This window comes from Marmota marmota, unplaced genomic scaffold (assembly GCF_001458135.2).
Source record: "Marmota marmota marmota unplaced genomic scaffold, marMar, whole genome shotgun sequence".
Taxonomy (NCBI): domain Eukaryota; kingdom Metazoa; phylum Chordata; class Mammalia; order Rodentia; family Sciuridae; genus Marmota; species Marmota marmota.
The window spans coordinates 55,405,452-55,426,193 of NW_025999900.1; the positions used below are offsets into that span (position 1 = coordinate 55,405,452).

The following is a 20,742-nucleotide window of genomic DNA, read 5'->3' on the forward strand; positions in this document are numbered from 1 at the left end:
TTGAATATGCTCAAAAGAGTGGGCATCTGGCTCCCAAGGCAGTTGAACTTGGAGTGCAGCACTATTCTTTGTGTGGAGCCAAAGGAGGCAGCTTTTTTGACGTGAGGAGTAGCCCTGTAGCAGGACCACACTGAAGAACTGTATTCTCTTGGGTGTGTGGAGTTGTTAATAGTCTTATAAAAGTTAGAGTTCCAAAAGATCGGCTTTCCTAATCCGAAAAGATCCATCACCTCAGAGGTGCACTTTGTAAGTCTCCTGTGCTGTGTGCACATATACCACCTGTTACTTCTCTACACATCCTCCTAATGCATGCTGGCTTCTGGTCACACAGAATTTGTTTTATCCAGTTCATGGTTCACTAGTATGAAACATCTGGATTCTGAATTTCAGAGTTTATAATCTTATACAAAAATTTTTTTTTTCATTTCTCATTTCTTTCTTTTACATACAAGTAAAGCATAATTTTTATTCTCATTATGTGTCATGATTGCAATTCTGACTGAAAGCATGCTTTGTAGATCCTGGGTCATGTTTTAGTGTATAGTTGCCATAGTTACAACACCACTGAGAATCATATATCTGCACTGAAATCATTTTTAATGAAGTTTCTGTTTTATTGGACCATCTGCATTAAAAGTTTTTTTTTTTTCTACTTTAAGAGAAAATGAGCATTATCATATCTCGTTTCCAGCAAAGCACTCATCCTGACTTTGGGTGATAATTCACTTAATGTTTTGTGTTTCTGCCAGATAAATAAAGTGCCTAGTACAGTGCTTCGTCTATAGAGACTTAGCAAATTTCTAATGGATGAGTTAGAATCCCCTTAACTGCAGTTCATTTTTAAACTGCTTCTAAGATTTTAAGTTTGTTTTTCTTTTTATACTATCTGGAACAATTATGCTTCTCCTGCAGGGTCACCTTAAGTGTCCCCCTTTGAATAAAACTTCAGGTCAACAGACAGAATTCCTGATTTTTTTCCTTTGTGTTCCTTTTACATCTTTGTTGGCCCTTTCATTCTCTTTGCTCGAGAACAGCTGCCTGGTCCTTTTCATCTTCATATCATGGGAAATGTGGTACTGCAGGTTTCATCATTGTACAGACCCTTGGAGTACTGACGTGAATCTTTATGGCACAGCGTGGTCAATCTACATTGGTCTCCGGACACAGGAGTCGTGGTAAACACAGAAACATGAGGCTGCTGTCACTTAATACAACATATTGCTTTCCAGTAACCTTTTTTTTTTTTTTTTAAATAAGCAGGAATACATTCTAAAAAGTGTAATATAGTAAAAACACAAGCCAGTATACATGATCATTAGTTACATTACCATTACCAGCTGTCATGTGCTATAATTAATTGCACGTGCTGTGCTGTGATGCAGCTGGTGGTGGAGACGTGCTTACACCAGCACCACCACAAGTACGAGTGGTACCTTGTGCCAGCTTTGCCACAGCCACAGCATCACTAGCTAGTGAGATTTGTTCAGCTCCAGTATAATCCTCAAGGTCTACCATCTATATGTGGCCCATTGTTGACTGAAATATTATCATACAGTGCCTCACTGTATTTGAATGAGAGCCCTTTAAATATTTTTCTTTGAGGTAACAGATGTAAAAGTATTAAGAGGTATATAAAGGAAGTTTCTTTCCACTGCTGTGCCCAGCCTCCATAGTCTTTAACTTGAAACCATAATTACCAGTTCTTGGGTTTGATAGAGTTTAACTCAAGAGCATTTTCAAGCTCAGGCTCCTTAAATGGTGATAGGATCTGGCCAGCTAGCATATTGTTGAGGAAATAACCTGAGACAGATCCAAGTCCCAATATGGATTGCTACTTACTAGTTTTGCCACTTAAATTTCAGAAAACTCAATTATCATATGAACTTTTATATGATTTATGGAATGCTCTAAGGTGGAAGATGGAAAGTGTATATTACCTATTAAATTGTATGATGTAGTTAATAGTTAATTGCTTAGTGTTTAGTGGCTCAGAGTCATTAGGCCTGTTGTAATTTACAAAAGCAACTCATATAGCCTTTATCTTTTTTGCATATATAACACATTGATGTTAACATTGATGATACGTAACTTAGATTTGTAGATACAGCCTTTTCTAAACTCAGTATGAGGTTAATTTGAAAGTTGGTGAAAATTATTATATTAGGACAAGTATATTCAACCAGATGTCTGTGTTCAAAGGAACTTCAAACTAGCAGTTCAGCTTGAGCTTTGTAGCATGTTAAATTGGTTGGTGAGTTTCTCTTTTGTCTGGCTGCTTGCTTTTATGGCAAGTTATTTATTATTTTAATAAGATTTTCCTTCATCTGTTTGATCCTGCATGAGATCATCCTATGTTTGATGAGCAGCCTGTTGTGGAAATCAGTGAGACACGGTGACAAATACAGTTGGACAACCAGGCAGGAAGATGAGCTTTCAGAAGAACGTTGGCTCAGGAGATGGCGCCTAGGTGTAATTGGCAAACTCTGTGACAACAGTTACGGAAGCTGTGCATTGTGGGAGGCAGGAAGCAAGGCTGATGCTGACACAGTTGCCTAGCAACTGACAGGCCGTGTGGCAGTCAGGGATGAGCAGAAATGTTGGTGCTGCCACTTTGGGGAGAAAACGAGACAAGTGCTTGACTATAAAATTGCTGTGGCTTTTTGAAGAAACATAAAAGACATTCTCCCCTCCTCTGCTTCTCAGTATTGCTGTGCAGTTCTTCTCTAATGTCTATGCCTTTGATTCCGAAGCAGTCTTTTTTTTTTTCCTCCTTTGTCTGAGTTTTTTGGTGAAAATCAAGTTGGATCACACACAGAAATACTTGTAGATGTAATTGGGTAGACTGGGTTGCCTGGCACTGCAGCTCCAAGATAGTGAGATTCTTTGTTATGCCTCATGGACTTTGTTACAAATAATGGTTATTTGTATTAGAGCCGGCAGATGACTTCCTTTGTGTGTTAGAAATGATTCAAAGACATTCATCACCCTCACTTTCTTGCATTCTGGTACAAACAAATCAAAAAACAGAGAGTGCCCTGTTCCATGCCCATGAGCAAGTTCATTTCCAAGCCTGAGACTCCTGACCTAGGCCCGGTAGGCCCCTTTGTACTCTGGCACAGATGAGCCTGGCTCGGGATGAGGTGCTATTTGGGAGTCCCCCACCAGGGCCCAGCCACAAGAGAAAACTCCTTAATCTTGGTAATGCTTATGTAGTGCTTACCATGTGCTGGCTAAGTCCTTTTTTATACTAACTCATTTAATCTTCTCAATTAGGACCTAGGGATTAGGCTTATCCCCATTTTAGGGATGTGAAAACTGAAGCATAGGGAGCTTAAATGATGGGCAAGTGGGCAGAGCTGAGATTCAGATCCAGATAGTCTGATGTGACTGTTTCTTGCCGGGGCTTTGGTTATGGATGGCAAACAAGACAGCCGTAGTCCTTGCCCTCAAGGAACTTACATTCTGGTTGGCATAACCCCATTGTCCCTCTGCTTTGGGAGTAGCACTGCAAACTAAGCCCCTGGGGAGAGCATGTGGCTCACATTCCCTGCAGCCCCACCTCCTGGAGCAGCAACCGCCAGTCTTCACTCCAACCCAGCAGCCAGGCCGGGCCTCCTGGTCCTCTCCTGCCCTCCACCCAGAATGCCCTGCCTACCCTCCCTTTCACCATGACATGTAAGATTTCAGATTCTGCCATTTTTTTTTTAATTTTTATTGTTGGTTGTTCAAAACATTACATAGTTCTTGATATATCATATTTCACACTTTGATTCAAGTGGGTTATGAACTCCCATTTTTACCCCGTATACAGATTGCAGAATCTCATTGGTTACACATCCATTGATTTACCTATTGCCATACTAGTGTCTGTTGTATTCTGCTGCCTTTCCTATCCTCTACTATCCCCCCTCCCCTCCCCTCTTCTCTCTCTGCCCCCTCTACTGTCATTCATTTGTCCCCCTTGTATTATTTTTCCCTTTCCCCTCACTTCCTCTTGTATGTACTTTTGTATAACCCTGAGGGTCTCCTTCCATTTCCATGCAATTTCCCTTCTCTCTCCCTTTCCCTCCCACCTCTCATCCCTGTTTAATGTTAATCTTCTTCTCATGCTCTTCGTCCCTACTCTGTTCTTAGTTACTCTCCTTATATCAAAGAAGACATTTGGCATTTGTTTTTTAGGGATTGGCTAGCTTCACTTAGCATAATCTGCTCTAATGCCATCCATTTCCCTGTAAATTCTATGATTTTGTCATTTTTTAATGCAGAGTAATACTCCATTGTGTATAAATGCCACATTTTTTTTATCCATTCGTCTATTGAAGGGCATCTAGGTTGGTTCCACAGTCTTGCTATTGTGAATTGTGCTGCTATGAACATCGATGTAGCAGTGTCCCTGTAGCATGCTCTTTTTAGGTCTTTAGGGAATAGACCAAGAAGGGGAATAGCTGGGTCAAATGGTGGCTCCATTCCCAGCTTTCCAAGAAATCTCCATACTGCTTTCCAAATTGGCTGCACCAATCTGCAGTCCCACCAACAATGTACAAGTGTACCCTTTTCCCCACATCCTTGCCAGCAATTGTTGTTGTTTGACTTCCTAATGGCTGCCAATCTTACTGGAGTGAGATGGTATCTTAGGGTGGTTTTGATTTGCATTTCTCTGACTGCTAGAGATGGTGAGCATTTTTTCATGTACTTGTTGATTGATTGTATGTCTTCCTCTGAGAAGTGTCTGTTCAGGTCCTTGGCCCATTTGTTGATTGGGTTATTTGTTTTCTTATTGTTTAATTTTTTGAGTTCTTTGTATACTCTGGATATTAGGGCTCTATCTGAAGTGTGAGGAGTAAAGATTTGTTCCCAGGATGTAGGCTCCCTATTTACCTCTCTTATTGTTTCTTTTGCTGAGAAAAAAACTTTTTAGTTTGAGTAAGTCCCATTTGTTGATTCTAGTTATTAACTCTTGTGCTATGGGTGTCCTATTGAGGAATTTGGAGCCCGACCCCACAGTATGTAGATCGTAGCCAACTTTTTCTTCTATCAGACTGTGTCTCTGATTTGATATCAAGCTCCTTGATCCATTTTGAGTTAACTTTTGTGCATGGCGAGAGAAAGGGATTCAGTTTCATTTTGTTGCATATGGATTTCCAGTTTTCCCAGCACCATTTATTGAAGATGCTATCCTTCCTCCATTGCATGCTTTTAGCCCCTTTATCAAATATAAGATAGTTGTAATATTGTGGATTGGTTTCTGTGTCCTCTATTTTGTACCATTGGTCCACCCGCCTGTTTTGGTACCAGTACCATGCTGTTTTTGTTAGTACTGCAGTTTCTGCCATTGCTGTCATCTGGGGCCCTGCAGAACAGCTTAGGTGCCTGTAGCTGCCTTTGTATCATCTGACACTGATCTCAGCTCGTGTCCCCTACCTCTCTCATTTTATTCAGCAAATGCTTATTGAGTCCCTGTTCTGTACCAGGCTTTGCTGGGGGTGCCTAAAGCTTCAGTGCTCTTAAAATGCTTCTTCATTATGGCCATCCAATTCCCAGTTGCTAGTCAATATCTGGTCAGCTGACAAAAGTTTGTTAAGTACCTGACTCCTCTGGATCCTGCCCATCCAGGCTGTTCACACCAAACCCAGCCACTTCGTGTAGCAATAAGTGGATGCCACCTAGAACCTGAGTCATTTGTCTCTTCTGTTGTTCCACATTGTTTTTAAGTCTTCTGTGGTCATTCAGGTTTTATTCATCTGTTCAGTCATTTGCAGATACACATTTCATTCCCACTCAGAATATGTGCTAGGCCTGCAGGCCATGCAGTAGTCTGCTGACTGCAGAGAGCCTGATCAGTGTGTAGTTGGGTTTCAGTGTGTGTAGATAGAGGAGTTTACACTGTAGCAGTTAAGGACATCCAAGGCAGTTCCTATAATAAGCTGCAGGGAAGTCAAAGAAGAGAGATCACTTCTGCCTAGAGTAACTAGATGAAGCTTCAGGAATTAGTACCTTTGGTGCTCAACAGAGCAGCGTTTGATAGGTGCTGCAGTTTGGAGAAGTGTGCCCCAGAGGTCTGCATGGTAAAGGCTTGGTCCCCAGGTGGCCTATTGGAAGGTAGTGAATCAGGGGACCCAGTCCATTCCTCTTTCCTGCTCTGCTCTCTGGCCTTGAGATGAGCAGTTTTGTGCTACCTCGCCCTTTGTATCATGTGCTGCCTCACCACACATCCAAGGTAATGGGAAAACTGGTGATGGACTGGAACCTCCAAAACTGAGTCAAAATAAACTGTTTCCCTTTCATTGTCTCAGGTACTTTGTTATAGTGATGAAAAGCTGACAAACACAACAGGCCTGGCTGAGTACTTTATGTAGAAAAAATCACAACCGTGAAGTTCCCAAGACAAGGAAAGCTGGGGAGGTGAAGGGGCCACAGAGTTGGCACAGAGCATTGTGTAGAGAGGGCTGGGAGAGAAGCCAGGGGTCGAGTGTGGTAGACTGCAGTTAGGGATCACTGGAGGTTTTTGGACAAGAGAACAAAGTGCTCAACAGTATTTTATTAAAATTACCAATAAGGTCTGTTATTAGGTCTTTATCATTGGTTTATTTTATTTTCATGATAATGCTGTCCTGTGCTTTCTGAAATCTAAATAGTGCAGGTATCATTACCTATTTTATGAAAATAGAAATGGGCACAGAGGTCAGGCTGAATCCAGATCTTCTATTTCCTCTAAATCATACTCTTTAAGGAATTAGTTTGTGGGTTAGATTAGAGGGAAGAGAACATGGAGGCAGGAAGGAAACCCTCCTTAGACATTGAGGCAAACCTCCAAGCGTGAATCTGTGGGACCTGGATGTGGCAGCCATGGGGAAAGGTGGGAGGGCACTCACATGCAGATACCAAGGCGGGGGCCCGCCAAGCATGGTCACAGGCTGGGCAGGGAGTGAGGAGGGGCTACCTGAAGGGCTGTGGGCTCTGTTTTCCAAGCGCTGCCACACCAGGCTTTGTTAGCTTTCCTACCTGGAAAGGTGTTGGTGAAAATCTTGAAAAGCCTCCAAAATTGCAGGACTGTCTCCCAGCAGGCTGCACCACTGTGGAACTCAGGAAGACAAAGCCAAGGCTCTCCACAGCCTCAGGGGCTTTGGGAGAGAAGTTTTCTTCAAAAATTATTTCAGGGTCTCTAAGGAAAAATGACCAAGTACTGGCCATGCATCAGCCCTATCAGGCTTCCCTGGCTGAGGGAACAGCCCACATCTGCAGCCCCCACTCCTATTTACAGACCATTGCCGCCCCTCTCCAGGCCTCTTTCCCTCTCTGCTCATCCAGGGCTTGGGTTCAATCCATGGAGTGAACACTGTGTTCCTTGCAGCCCTGCAAGTTCTAAAAATTCCTTTCTGAGTCCATCACAACAGGCAGGGGGAGAGGAGGGTAGGTATCTCCTTGGTTCATCCAGAGACAATGGCTTTTTGTTTGTTTTAAATGTTTCTTTTGAACAAAGAGGTCTCCAGGTTTTTAAAAAAAAAAAAAAAAAAAATTTAAACCATGGTAAAAGATCTCCCAATGCCCGTTCTAGCATTTCATAGTTCTGTTCAGAGTATTAGTGCTTTCCAAGCCTTACTTTTGCATTATGCTTTATAATTTTCTAAGCACTTCCTTGATTGTTCCTTCATTCCCCTTTATAACCCAGCACAGTGAGCAGATGGTGCCAAATCCATATCGTAGGTGGAGAAATTGGTGCTCAAAGTATGGAATGGCAAGGTAGCAGAGCTAGCCAAAACCAAACCCAAATTGAAGTCAGTGGCTCTTTTCAAGTTCTTATATTTATTTTCTTTCCATCATAAGAGACACACCAAATAATGGAACATTTCAGTAGAAAATAAAATAGCAGCATTTGATTATCACATTAGTCACTATTAAATATACACTCAAATTATTTGATGTAATGTTCTAATACCAGTTCTGACCTGAAATTTGAAAAGCAATTTTGATCCTGCTGGACAGTAATTTTTGTCATTTGGATCCTCACTGCTGATGTGATGGCTTCTAAAGTCCTGATAGTTGCATTTATGGGGTCAAGGATGATGGATCCATTTAAAGACAAAACTGACAGGTAGGCTGCACTGTGCCATGGAATGCCAGAGGCTCCACTGAGGACTCAGCGTGGATGTGAAAGACTTTGCTTGGGAGCCAGGATTTGCCTGTGACAGGAACAAAGTGAGGTTGCAAATAGATTTTTCAGAATCCATTTGGGGATTTGTCAGAATTTTTACTTACAAACCCACGCCCAAGTGCTCAACTCCTGCAGTGCTCTGCTCTTGCTTATCTGTTTGAAAACATGGATCATAACCATTTTCATTTTTTTTTCCTGCTGATGATGTTTCTTTGTTAATACTGAGTATCTATAAGACTCCCACAGTCAAAACAGCTGATGTGGTACATCACAAGATTGTTCAATATCTGCAGAATTGGTTTCATTTTATTACATTAAACCAATTACATTCTTGTTACTTTATCACCTGTAATAAAAATTGAGGAAGTGGGGTAGAACTATATTTTGTAAAGGAAGTTTTTTCAATTTCCTTTAAAGTAAAATGGGAGTTCACTGCATTTCTGCTTTGTGGGCCCATGCATGCTAGGATTTAAAAATCAGTGATGTGATAGGTAGGGTGAATAATTTTTAGACTCCTCTATACCAAAACTCTGTAGGATTAACTTGACTCAGTTGGGTAGACTTGCCTTCCAGAGAATTTCATCACTTGATGAGTCAGACCAGAGAAAAGGACCAGAGTCACCTTCCATGTATTTAGCAAAATATTGATGACGCTGATGATAACTGACATTTATTAAGCACCACTGATGTGCCAAGGACCTTTACACAGTGGTATGATTCCCCCCTCAACTTTACGAGGCAACTTTATTACCATGCTTCACTGAGGTGAGCAAGGTTAGCACTAATTGTGATCAAAATGCACGTGAATTCAAGTCCTGCTCTTACACCACCATCCTACTTTGCCTGTATTTTGTGCTAAATTGTCAATAATTAGTCCTTTTCTCTAAATTCTGGTTTAAAAATCTTAAGTTCTCTAACTATAGTAAACAAAGTAGCATTAGCAAATTGTGTCTTCTCTCCCTGTGGGTTAGGTCCTTTTCTTTGAATTAATTAGATGTTTCTTGCTTGCCTAACATCTGTAGGATTCAGTGTTGGGAGCTAGAATAACTGCAGACAGCTTCCTTTAAGAGTTGGGGTCCGTGGGAGAGGAAAGAGCTCAGACATCTACAGGAGTGGGTATAGTGGAAGGCAAGATGGACAAAGAAATTATGTTTGCAAAAATTGGGGGCAACGATAGATAGGTCTGGAGGTACTCAGTGAATCAGTTCAGTAAAAAAGAGAAGTGTCACGAAAAGGCATAGTGGGAAATGAAGTTTAAAGCATTGATTCAGACAGCAATGGAGGGTACTAGATGCCAGGTTATGACATTTACTTTATGCCTAAGTAGAAAGGACACATTGATGCTCTCTGAGAACCATTGGAGGAGGTATGGAATGAGACATCTGAGATGGGCAGTCCATCTGGATCTGCATTCTAGAGTAAAAAGGACCCAAACTAGAGGCCTTTATTGGAAACAGAGGATGTTACAAGGGTAGAATAGAAAAATTGGAGCCTGGCATGGTGGTGAATCTGTAATCCCAACTACTTGGTAAGCTGGGGCAATGATCACAAGTTCAAGGCCAGCCTCAGCAACGTAGCAAGAGCCTGTCACAAAAATAAAAAGACTGGTGTAGTAGCTCAGTGGTAGAGCACTTCCCCGCCACATGCAAGGCTCTGGGTTCTATCCCTAGCACCACAAAGAAAATACCAATAGTAAAGTAGATTGGTAACTGGCTATACATGGTTGCCTATGGAGCAGATAAGTCCCAAATGCCTGAGATTTTTAAGCCTTATCAAATGAAACTGAAGAGATGGGAATTTAGGAAAAGACTGGTTTTCAGAGGGGAAGCCTTGCTGATCCTGTTTTTTGATGTATTGAGCTTGGGGTGACAGTAATATCCAGAGAAATCCAGTTTATTTGGAGATGCCAGTTTGGAAATTTGATAAGTCTAAATAGCAGATGTCAGGAATTATTCTTATCAAGGTGATGGTTACAGTTGGTAAGTGGAAAAGCCCCAAGGAAGAGGAAAGGGTAAGTTTAATGGACTTTGGCCATTCTAATAGGTATGTAGATGTATCTTGTTTAATTTGTAATTCTCTAATGACCGTGATGTGAAGGATCTTTGACATTTTTGTCATCTGTGTGTCTTCTTTGGTGAGGTGCCTGATCAGGTCTTTTGCCCATTTTTTAGTCAGGTTGTTTGATTTCTTGTTGAGTTTTGAGAGTCCTTTGTATATTGTAGACACCGGTCCTTTTTCAGATCTGTTTTGCAAAATTTTTTTGCAGTTTATGTCTTGTCTTTTCATTCTCTTAACAGATTTATTCATGGAAAAGTTTTTAGCTAGGAATGGTAGTGCACGCCTGTAAACCCAGTAACTTAGGAAGCTGAGGCAGGAGGATGACCAGTTTGAGGCCAGCCTCATCAATTTAGTGAGGCCCTAAGCAACTTAGCAAAAGCTTGTGTCAAAATGAAAAAATAAAAGGGGTTTGGGCAGTGGCTCAGTAGTTAAGCACCTCTGGGTTTAGTCCCCAGTAACACCCCCCCACACACACATACCTGTGTGAAAAAAGAAAAAAATTTAATGACCTTCAGCTTACCAGTGTTTTCTTCTTTGGATCATGCTTTTAGTGTTGTATCTAAAAAGTCCCACATCTTCTATTATCTCCCTATCTTTGTTTTGTAGGCATGTCTTAAAAATCTAATCTGGTGATCTCTATTTTTATAAGTGACTTTAATATATTTGCATTCGGTGTCAGCACTAATGTTTTTCATTTTCTGTGATTTTACCTTGTACTTTTTAGTTTCCATGTTTTTCTTTCTCTGCTCCTTCTTTTTCTGCCTTTTGATCCTGACCATTTCTTTTTCTTCTGTTAATTTGAAAGGTATAATCAATTTCTTATCTTAAACCTAAAATTGTTATTGCTTAAGAATGAAAAGTTAATCAGTGTTTTCTTCCTTCCTAGAGAGCCAAAAAAACATGGAGATCTAATCCTAATTACCCTTCTCTACAGTTTTTATTTTCCACTGTTTTTTCCATCGTATTTCTAGATTTTCAAAATTAATCATTTTTATTATTATTTTTATTCAGTTCTTATTTACATTTACCCACAGTTGACTTAATTTGTTCCCCTTTCTTCCTGGTGGCTCTGTCCCATCAAGTTTGTGGGATTTCCTGAATGTTCTCCTTTATAGCTATCTTGTAGAGAGGCCTTCTGTTGGCACTAAGCCAATAAGTTCCCTTTACTTGCCCTCATTTTTGAATGATAATTCAACTGGATTTGAAAAAGCTCTTCTCTGAAGAGCTTTTCTAATTGGCTTGTCAGCTTGGTCAGTGCTACCAAGAGAGGTCGCTGGATAGTTGTCGTTCCTTTGTGGGAAACCTGTCTTTTCCCTCTGGCAGCTTTTGAGATTGTCTTTGTCTTGGTGTCCTGCAGTATAACTACAATGGATAAGTACATATATATTTATTTTTATTTAGTCTTATCAGGATTTATTATGTTTCAATCATTTCTTAGCACATTGACTCTCAGCCTTTTTTGAACTTCTCTTTTATAATTCTAATTATGTGCTCATTAGCACCTCTCTCTAGAGTGTGTGATTTTTCTTCCACCCTTTGCCTCCTGAGTTGCCTTCTCCCTCATTTCTTCAGATCTTCCTTCTAGTTCATTAGTCTTGTGCTCAGATATGATTGTTATTTTATTCATTAGTAGAGTTTTTTATTTTAGTCACTGTATTTTTCACTGTTAACATGCCATGTGTTTCATGTTTTAGAGCCTAGACCAGAATCCAGCTGCCTGAATTCTTGCTCTATCATTTACTACCCATGAAGCCTTAGGCAAATTACTTAGCTTCAATTTTCTTACCTGTTATATACAGATACTAATAGTATAAATATCCAGTAGTTTAGAATGAGGATTGATAGAGTTAATGTCTGGCAGGTGGTAGGTACTGTGAGCTAGCTACAATTGTTATCAAATTTGCTTTTTTCTTGCTTCATGTTTTCTTTTATATTCAAAGTACTTAAATATACTTCTTTTTCAGTTACCATCTAATTGACCAATCATCTGAAGTTCTTAGAATCTAATCCTATTTTCTATTGTCTTTTGTTCATGAAAAATTTGGATTATTTTTTCTTGTGTTTTGAAATCTGCTCTTATAGGTGTCTCTTCATTGTGGATTTAGCTATGAGAATTCTCTGCAACCTGAGGGGACCTCTGTACCTCCAGATTTTGTTTCTGGCCATCACTTCAAGAGTCTAGAAACAGGGTCTCTGTTAATATTTACCTTAAAAATAAATAAATATCTTGACATAAGGTGGGACCAATTACTGACATTCTGGTACTGAGAGACTAGATAGAGAAGAAAAGAAGTGACCAGAGAGAGTGAAAATATAGAGAAATCCAAAGCATATCAGAAGTTAAAAATACTCTATTTCCATTAAGCCAGGAATGGGGGACAGTTATAGTGGATGTTGCATCTGCTACTAAGAGATTGAATAAGATGGGGCCAAGGAAGTTTCCATTGGATGTGGCATTGTGGAACTTGACAGTGACTTTGAGTGATTTCATGATAATGGTATGGGAAAAAGTCTTATTGAACTCATATAATAAATTGAATACTAAATGAGATTCTTTGATGTATTATAGTGGCAGTTGTAGCCCATGCAATAAGACAAGAAAAATAAAAGGCAAAGGTTGTAAAGAAAGAAGCAAAACTATATTTGCAGATTACATGAGTGCATTTGCAGAATCCTAATCAATTTAATAGCATCAAATAACTAGAAATAATAATTTTAACAAAAGGTATATAAGATGTCTATACTGGAAACTGCACATAAAGCACTGTTAAAAGAAATACAAAGATAAAATATTTATGGATTAGAATATTCAATATTGTTAAAATGTCAGTTACTTCCAAAATTATTGACATATTTCATTACAGTCTCAATCAAAATCTCATTGGGCATTTTTATTAAAAAATCAAGCTGATTATAAAATATATTTGCAAATGCAAAGTATTTACACTAGCCAAGATAACTTGGGAGAAGAACATGTTCATTCCAAAATTTACATAAATATGCAAAGACCAAGACAGTTTTTAAGAGCAAGACTTACACTACATGATTTTAGGATTTATTGTAAAAACACAGTAATCCTGTGGTAGCAACATAGTAAATTCATCAGTAGAACAGAAAAGAGTGCAGAAATAGACAAGCATAATCAAAGATTTTTGACATAGGCACCAATCTAATCAAGAAGTGGTGCTAAACAGTTGGCTATGTGTGTTGAAAATAACTATGGGCATGAAGAAAATAAGTAACTGTGGTCCTCTCTTGGGCCATAAATAAAATTAATTTCAGACGTATGCTAGATCTAAATTTTAAAAAGCAACTATAAGCTCTAGATCAAGAATATGCTCATGACCTCAAAACAGGCAAAGATGTAGTTGACAGGACACAGAATACATTGACAATAAAAACAAAAACAAAAGAAAGAAAGAGGGCTGGGGGTGTGGCTCAAGCGGTAGCGCGCTCGCCTGGCCTGCGTGTGGCCCGGGTTCGATCCTCAGAACCACATTCAAATAAAGATGTGTCCGCCGAAAACTAAAAAATAAACATTAAAATTCTCATTCTTTCTCTCTCTCTCTCTCTCTCTCTCTCTCTCTCTCTCTCTCAGAAAGAAAGAGAAATATTGATACATTTTTGAACTTAAAAAATATTTTTGAAATTCAGCTCATCAAATGACACCATTTTGGGATAGATGGGGAAGGCCTCTCTAAATAAAACCTCATGATTAGAAGTTACACAAAATTACAACTTAGGCAACTCCCCTATTCTCCCTGCAGAAAAGGAAGAAAGCAACCAAGAAAATGAGACTTTGCAGGTTTTCATTAACAGAGTTAACTGGGAAACATTGACAACATGATTGCAAATTATTCCCATTGTGTATTAGGCAGAAGAATGGCTACCCGAAGACATCTTAATGTTAAATTGTGTGGCAGAGAGGAGTCCCGGTGTCAGGTGTGATTCAGTTTCCTAATCAACAGGCCTTAAAATGGGGTAGTTGTGTTATTAACAAAGGTGCTTCTCAGTGGAAGAGGGATAAGTCAGGACAGATGGAAGTGTGGAGAGGACGTGGCCTGCCTCTTTGGCCTTGAAGATGGAGAAACAGAGATGCAAGCAGCCTCCACACTGGGAAAGTCAAGGAAATTAGCTCTTCCCTAGAGCCTCCAGAAGGAATAGGGCCCTGCTAGGACCTTGATTTTTAGCCCAGCCAGACCTATTTTGAATTTTTGAATTTTGGAATTATAGGATAATAAATTTTTGTTGTTTTAAGCCACTAAATATGACAATTTATTAAAGCAACAATAAACTAATGCAGACATATAAATAACAATTAAAAATGGGTAATTCACAGAATTAAGAAACCTAGGTGTCTCAGAGATTAAAAATACTGAATACCACCAGTAATCAGAGAAATCAAATTAAATGAGATATTTTGTCTATTACATGGGGGGAAAAAATCACAAGCTATTATCCACTCAGAATTCTTAAAGTGTCCAAGGAAAATGTATTTTTATATACTTTAAGTCATAGTCTAAATAGAAAAAAATGCCTTAGAGGGAAATTAGATAGTATCTATCAAAATTAAAGCTTACAGGCCTGTGTATCCCCATACACAACATGAATCTTTTCCAATGAGATTATTTTTTCGTAGCACTTGTGAAATTTTTTTTCAGTCTGTAAAAAGAAACAGAGCCCAAGAACACTAGAAAATGCACAGCAAATCCAGAAAGAAGAGACCCTATTTTGCCTGTGTGTGTGTGTGTGAGTATGTCTGAACACAGAGGCGTACTGTCCTGGGGTTGGGGGAAGGAGCGGCAGCAGCATTGGCTAAAGTCCCTTATTCCCCCTTTCCCCCTCCTTGCCGCAGCTGCCAGTTCTGATCTCCAACGTCCACTGTAACACTCTGCATTGGATCTGTCAGTGAAAGTGCCTGGCCCCCACCGGCCCACCAGAAGTGTGGCCAAAACCTCAGCCTAAGTCACTAAGTCACCTCTGTATTCTTTGTGCCACTGCTGCTTAGACTGTTAAGTAATTAATGATGAAAAGAAACATTTATCAGCACACATATTACCATGACAGCAGTCATGAGTCATCACGAATACCATCCATCTTCTGACAAAAGCTTAAGCATGAACCCAAACCAGCCACTCCACAGTGCTCTAGCCACCGATGACCAAGGCAGCCACTGTCATTACCAAAGTTTAAGTGCCTCAGGGTTTGGCCCAGAGATCATCTTTGGTGTGCCCTTCTTTTCCTGTGCAGCTGTTCCCCAGTGCATTACCATGACGTTCAGAGGAGCGGTCCTCAGTGGGCAGTTCCACTGGAAGTCAGGGCCTTTCTCTTTGGGGCTAAAGAGAAGTCCCAGGTAGCTCTGAACATGAGGTCTCGTCTTGTAGACTCTTGACTGGGAAGGGGTTTTAGCCTTCATTCTAGAGACAGGAACCTAAAGCCCAGGAAGAAGAGCAGTGGCTTAGGAGTTAGAGTTAGGAGTTATATATTATTCTTACACTCCCCTAAGATTTCCTCTAAAATTGTCTGTTATATATTATTAAATCTGTTCATAAATTTTTCAACTTTGGTATAATACTTTTATATTGTGGACTTAGATCAAACCTGTAATTAGAAGCCAATCCTGAAAAGCTGTGGCAGATTGATCTAGCAACATCCATGTGCCTCCTAGGCAGGGGGCCTACAAACTGTCTAATTGAATAAGTGACCATTAGCTTAACTGAGGTGACTTGCTGTCGTCTTCAGTTCGGCCTGCTGTACCAAGTGCCACAGGCCAGATAACTTTAGACAAAGATCTGTTTCTCATAGTTCTAGAGGCTGAAGCCCAGTATCAGGGTGCCAGCACGTTGGTTCAAGTGAGGTGGTTCTTCCTGATTGCAGATGGCTGTCTTCTCGTATCCTCACATCGTAGGATGAGGGCAAGGCACTCTGGAGTCACTTCTGTATGGCCACTAATACCTCTCAGAGGCCCCGTCTCCTAATGCCATCACGTTGGGGGTTAGGATTTCCGTATACAAAAGCAGATGCTTAGTCCATAACACTTGAAAAGGGGGTCAACCTGGCTAAGCTAATCACATTTCCCAGAATTCCCTTCCTTGTATTTTGCAATTTAGGGTAGGCCCCAAGAAATTCCTGTAGAATATTTGGGGGGTAAACAGGAGACAGCTGTCGTTTTGACAGCACGTGTCAGATGTGCTCCAGCTCACCGTGTTGGCGTGAGGCAGCAGCAGAGCCCACACCCTTCCTGGTTCTCCTTCAGCTTCTCTAGCTCCTGGGCCTTGCCATGTATGTGCATTTAGCTCTGTGACAAAGGGCCTGGTTTCTGCAAGACACTGTCACCCCAATCCAGAGGTGACAACCACTGACATGGGTTTCTGTCCTCGGGCTTCAACTTGCCCTCGTGGTCCTAGCTTGCTGCTGCTACTTGTCTTCCTCTGGCTTCCTCCTGCCCTGTAGACTTCTAGCCCCAGCCTCAGAGCCAAGGTCACAGTCTGAGAACTGTTCAGCCAGCTCCCACATTTGTGTGATGTCACATGCCTGTCAAACACATATTGTACATAGAGACATGCACACCTCTTTAAAATCTCTGCTCAAGCCCTGAGTGACGTACTCCTGGCCCCGGAAGCCCTCTATCATTCATTGTGAATTAATTAGTAGCTTGGGCAGAGATTCCCATGGACTGTAGAACTGGTTCATCCAGAGTCCTTTTCTCCTAGAACTCCCCATCTTATAGGGTAGTTCCAAACCTTGAATAATCCAAAGTAAGTGGATACCCCACCCTCTTTAGTGACCAAGCATTACTGACATCTAGCAACAACAAAACGCTCTACAGCACTGAGGGGAGAAGGCAGCTCAGTCCTGAGGGAGACAGAGAAAGACGGCAGACTGAGGGCAGAGGGAGCATGGGTCGCCAAGGCAGACCGTGGACAGTGGATTCTGAATGAAGAACAGAAGCTGGAACTTGCATGGGATTTCTGGAGCAGAAGAACTTTGCAAGAGCTCCATGGTGTCACTGTGCTCTTTGAAGGACATCAGTGTTTACTGCACAGGTAGATTCCTGTCCATGCTGCCCAAGGAGCAGGTGGGTTGGAGTTTGGATATACAAGCCCATCTTCCTGGCTGCCCAGGTGCCCATGACTCAAAACACTCAGAATGCAAAAAATTATTAGAGGTGATAGTTCAAGAAATGTTGATTTTTCACCTAGACCACCTACAGGTGGCTTTCAGTCTTTCACTTTTTGAGGTTCCAGATTCTTGGAATTCTGGTAGAAGCCAACACAAAAGGAGAGGTTGGAAGAAAACCAGTGTGCCCTCATGGTCTCCATTGACCTGTACTGTGGACAAAGCCCTCAAGTCTTGGAGAGGTGCCTTCCAGAGGTTCCTCATTCTCAGGGTGTCATGTTGCTGACAGTCTAGAGTAATCCTGAAGGCAGAATCCAGAGAGTGAGGAAAACTGGCAGAGCAGGACTCCTACCTTATACTCACTGTACAGTTTTGCCATTAGGCTTTTGTCATGGTCCAGGTCACCTTTGTTAATAACAGATGAGAGACCCAAAAGCAGGTCTTCTGAACTTTGTTTTTAGCTTTTGTTTGTTTCTTTTTGAGGAAGGGTCTCACTGTGTTACCCAGGCCTCCTGAGTGGCTGGGATTGCAGGTGCACACCACTGCCCAGTTCTTAGACTTTTAAAGAAAACATCTTTCCTAAAGTCATAATCCCACTTGGTCATAAGCATCCCACTTTCTGTCCCTTTGGACATCCCATAGACAGTGACATTCACAATTGTGCATCCTTATGCATCAAAGATAAGTTTCCTATCCTTGTTGTGGTCCAGTTAAGAAGACAGAAACATTTTGTAAATGTGCAAAGTGGATTCTGTGGACAGTGGATTCTGAATTTTATTTATTTTATTTTATTAAGTGAGCTTAATGGTTTCAAGGGTTGTCCTTAGCTCTAATGTCCTCATCCCTCCCTCTCTGTTCCACTACATCCCTTAGATCATTCTTCTCCCATGACTTGATATCTCCTATTCCAGCATATCACCAGAAAGGTGGTCAGTGCTCTAGTGAATGACTCTCAAAATGCCCAGTTATCCACAAAGCCTTGCTTTAAAGGTTCTGAGTAGCTGAGGTTTTAGTGTTCATTTTGAAAGTGATAGTGAGTTCAGATGAGCCTAATTGGAAAAAAAAAAAAAAGAGAGAGAGATTTTGTAGGTTTATGTTAGTTAAGAGCAGATGAGATCTCTCTATCACATTTGCAGGAAAGAAATCTAACACAGTGCCTCAGAGCTTCATTGTCTCCATTCCAGAGCATACTGATGTGTACTTTGTTTTATTTTCCCTTTTTTTTTTAAGTTGTGCATATTTAGGGGTTCAGTGTGATAATTCACGTATATAATGTGTTCTAATGAACAGATTAGTAAGTAGTGCTTTCATCTCTTTAAACCTTTGCCATTTCTTTGTATTAGAAACCTTCAAATCCTCTCTCCTAGTTCTTTATAAAATACAGAATAATTTTTTACAAACTGTACTCGCTCTGCTGTGCCGCAAAATGCTAGGACTTGTTTTGGTGGCCAGTATCCAGCCTCCCTCTCTCCTTCCAAGCCCCTCCCTCTCTCCTTCCAAGCCCCTCCCTCTCTCCTTCCAAGCCCCTCCCTCTCTCCTTCCAAGCCCCTCCCTCTCTCCTTCCAAGCCCCTCCCTCTCTCCTTCCAAGCCCCTCCCTCTCTCCTTCCAAGCCCCTCCCTCTCTCCTTCCAAGCCCCTCCCTCTCTCCTTCCAAGCCCCTCCCTCTCTCCTTCCAAGCCCCTCCCTCTCTCCTTCCAAGCCCCTCCCTCTCTCCTTCCAAGCCCCTCCCTCTCTCCTTCCAAGCCCCTCCCTCTCTCCTTCCAAGCCCCTCCCTCTCTCCTTCCAAGCCCCTCCCTCCTAGTGACTGTGGTTCCGCTTTCCACTTCTATAGTTGATCTTAGCCAAGAGGCCAGGAAGCCATTCTACTGCCTGCTCCTCAGAAGTTGGCACTTTTAGTGTCCACATCAGTGAGAACTGACGTACCTCTTGGCACCTTCTGCATGATCAGTTCCGGGTCTCCCCCTTCCTGCTGCACTATGATTTTTTAGCCAGATCTACAACTCTTTGTCCCTATAAAGCATCATTCTAATGCACCTTTTCTTTTTGGATATGAGTACAATTAAATCTAGTGCCCTCAGAGCTGCTTTCTTTAAGTACGAACATAGAAATTAGCACTACCTGGCCAAAAAAATAAAAAGGAGGGGCAGAGAAAGCAAGCGTGAAGCCTAAGATGCTTCTGTTTAAAGTAACGTTAACATGGTTTTTTCTTAAATTCTTTTTCTGTACAACAAAAGGCGAAGTCCTGGCTACACCAAAGTTACGAAAAGGAAAAGGATTTGAAGGAAAAAAAAGAAATAGGAAAAGTAATTATTTTAATAGTTACCCTCAACGGAAAATGCAGATGAACATAAAATTGTCCCCAATTAGCAGTTAGATAAATCTAGAGGATTATAGCAGGATTTAAATCCCCTTCCAAGAACGCCACAGCTCCGCTAGAAACTGAATCAGCATGATTGCAGCTGTTTTTCTGTGAGTCTGACCTGCACAGAGATGCTTCACTGAGCCAGGCCTCTCTGTGTCCTTGTCTCTGCAGTGCCAACCTGTCCAAGGCCGCTTGGGGAGCACTGGAGAAGAACGGCGCCCAGCTGATGATCCGATCCTACGAGCTTGGGGTGCTCTTCCTCCCGTCAGCATTTGTGAGTTCCCTCTCCCAGCTGTCTCAAGGGTCACTTGGGAAGTGAGACGGATTTTTTGAGTTCTCTTCTTTAGTCATGGTGACCTGTCCAGGGTCAGCAGATAGAGGATCAAGATTCTATACCAGAACCTCTGCTCTCAACAGCTGTTCTGTGTGATAAACTTACAAAACACTTAGACAGATGCAGTGGGTTACCTGGTTAGAGGTCAACAGGTGAAGTTAATAGCAGTGTTTAAATAAGTTCTGTGAAATATGACATGAAGATTCATCTTAAGGGGTAAATGACAAATCACCAAAGGAAGGGCCCAGCCAAGCACAAGCATTTTAGTTGGGGATGATGGGAGGGTACAGCTGGGAAGAAGGAGGGGTTGGGAGGCGGGCAAGGCACCATTATTCCTGGAAGGATATTGGCAGGAGGGGAGCTGGGAGACAGACTTGGGTCATGCCACGTGCGCCCCTGAAAGGCACCATATGAGAAACTGTGTCTCAAAATGTCCAGCCCAGCTGGCTTACTTCCCAGCTTTGAACTGACTCGTGATTTCCACAGCCAAACACCAGTGAAGTGGCAAGCTTCTATGTGATGACCAGGTTGTGCAAGCCATAAGTGTCTTTAAACACTAGAATCACATTTGGCCCAGAGAGGAGTCCTCCACCTCCGAGGGGCACACAGGCCCCAGGAACTCCCAACTTCCCTCCCCATTTGGTGGAACACAGTCAGAATCGCCCATGCAGTAAAGGCTAATGCCTCTCCCTTCCTCCCTCCCTCCCTCCTTCCTTC

General features: G+C 41.5%; 1 protein-coding gene across 6 annotated transcripts in view; it reads left to right on the top strand.

Moving 5' to 3' along the window:
- Nucleotides 1–20,742, top strand: part of Tdp1 (tyrosyl-DNA phosphodiesterase 1) — a 79,209-nt gene that overhangs the window by 41,834 nt on the left and 16,633 nt on the right. For all 6 annotated transcript variants that reach the window (XM_015494696.2, XM_048799170.1, XM_048799169.1 and 3 more), the window contains one exon: nucleotides 19,863–19,965. In XM_015494696.2, the coding sequence (XP_015350182.1) occupies nucleotides 19,863–19,965 (103 nt within the window). The remainder of the gene's footprint in view (nucleotides 1–19,862; nucleotides 19,966–20,742) is intronic.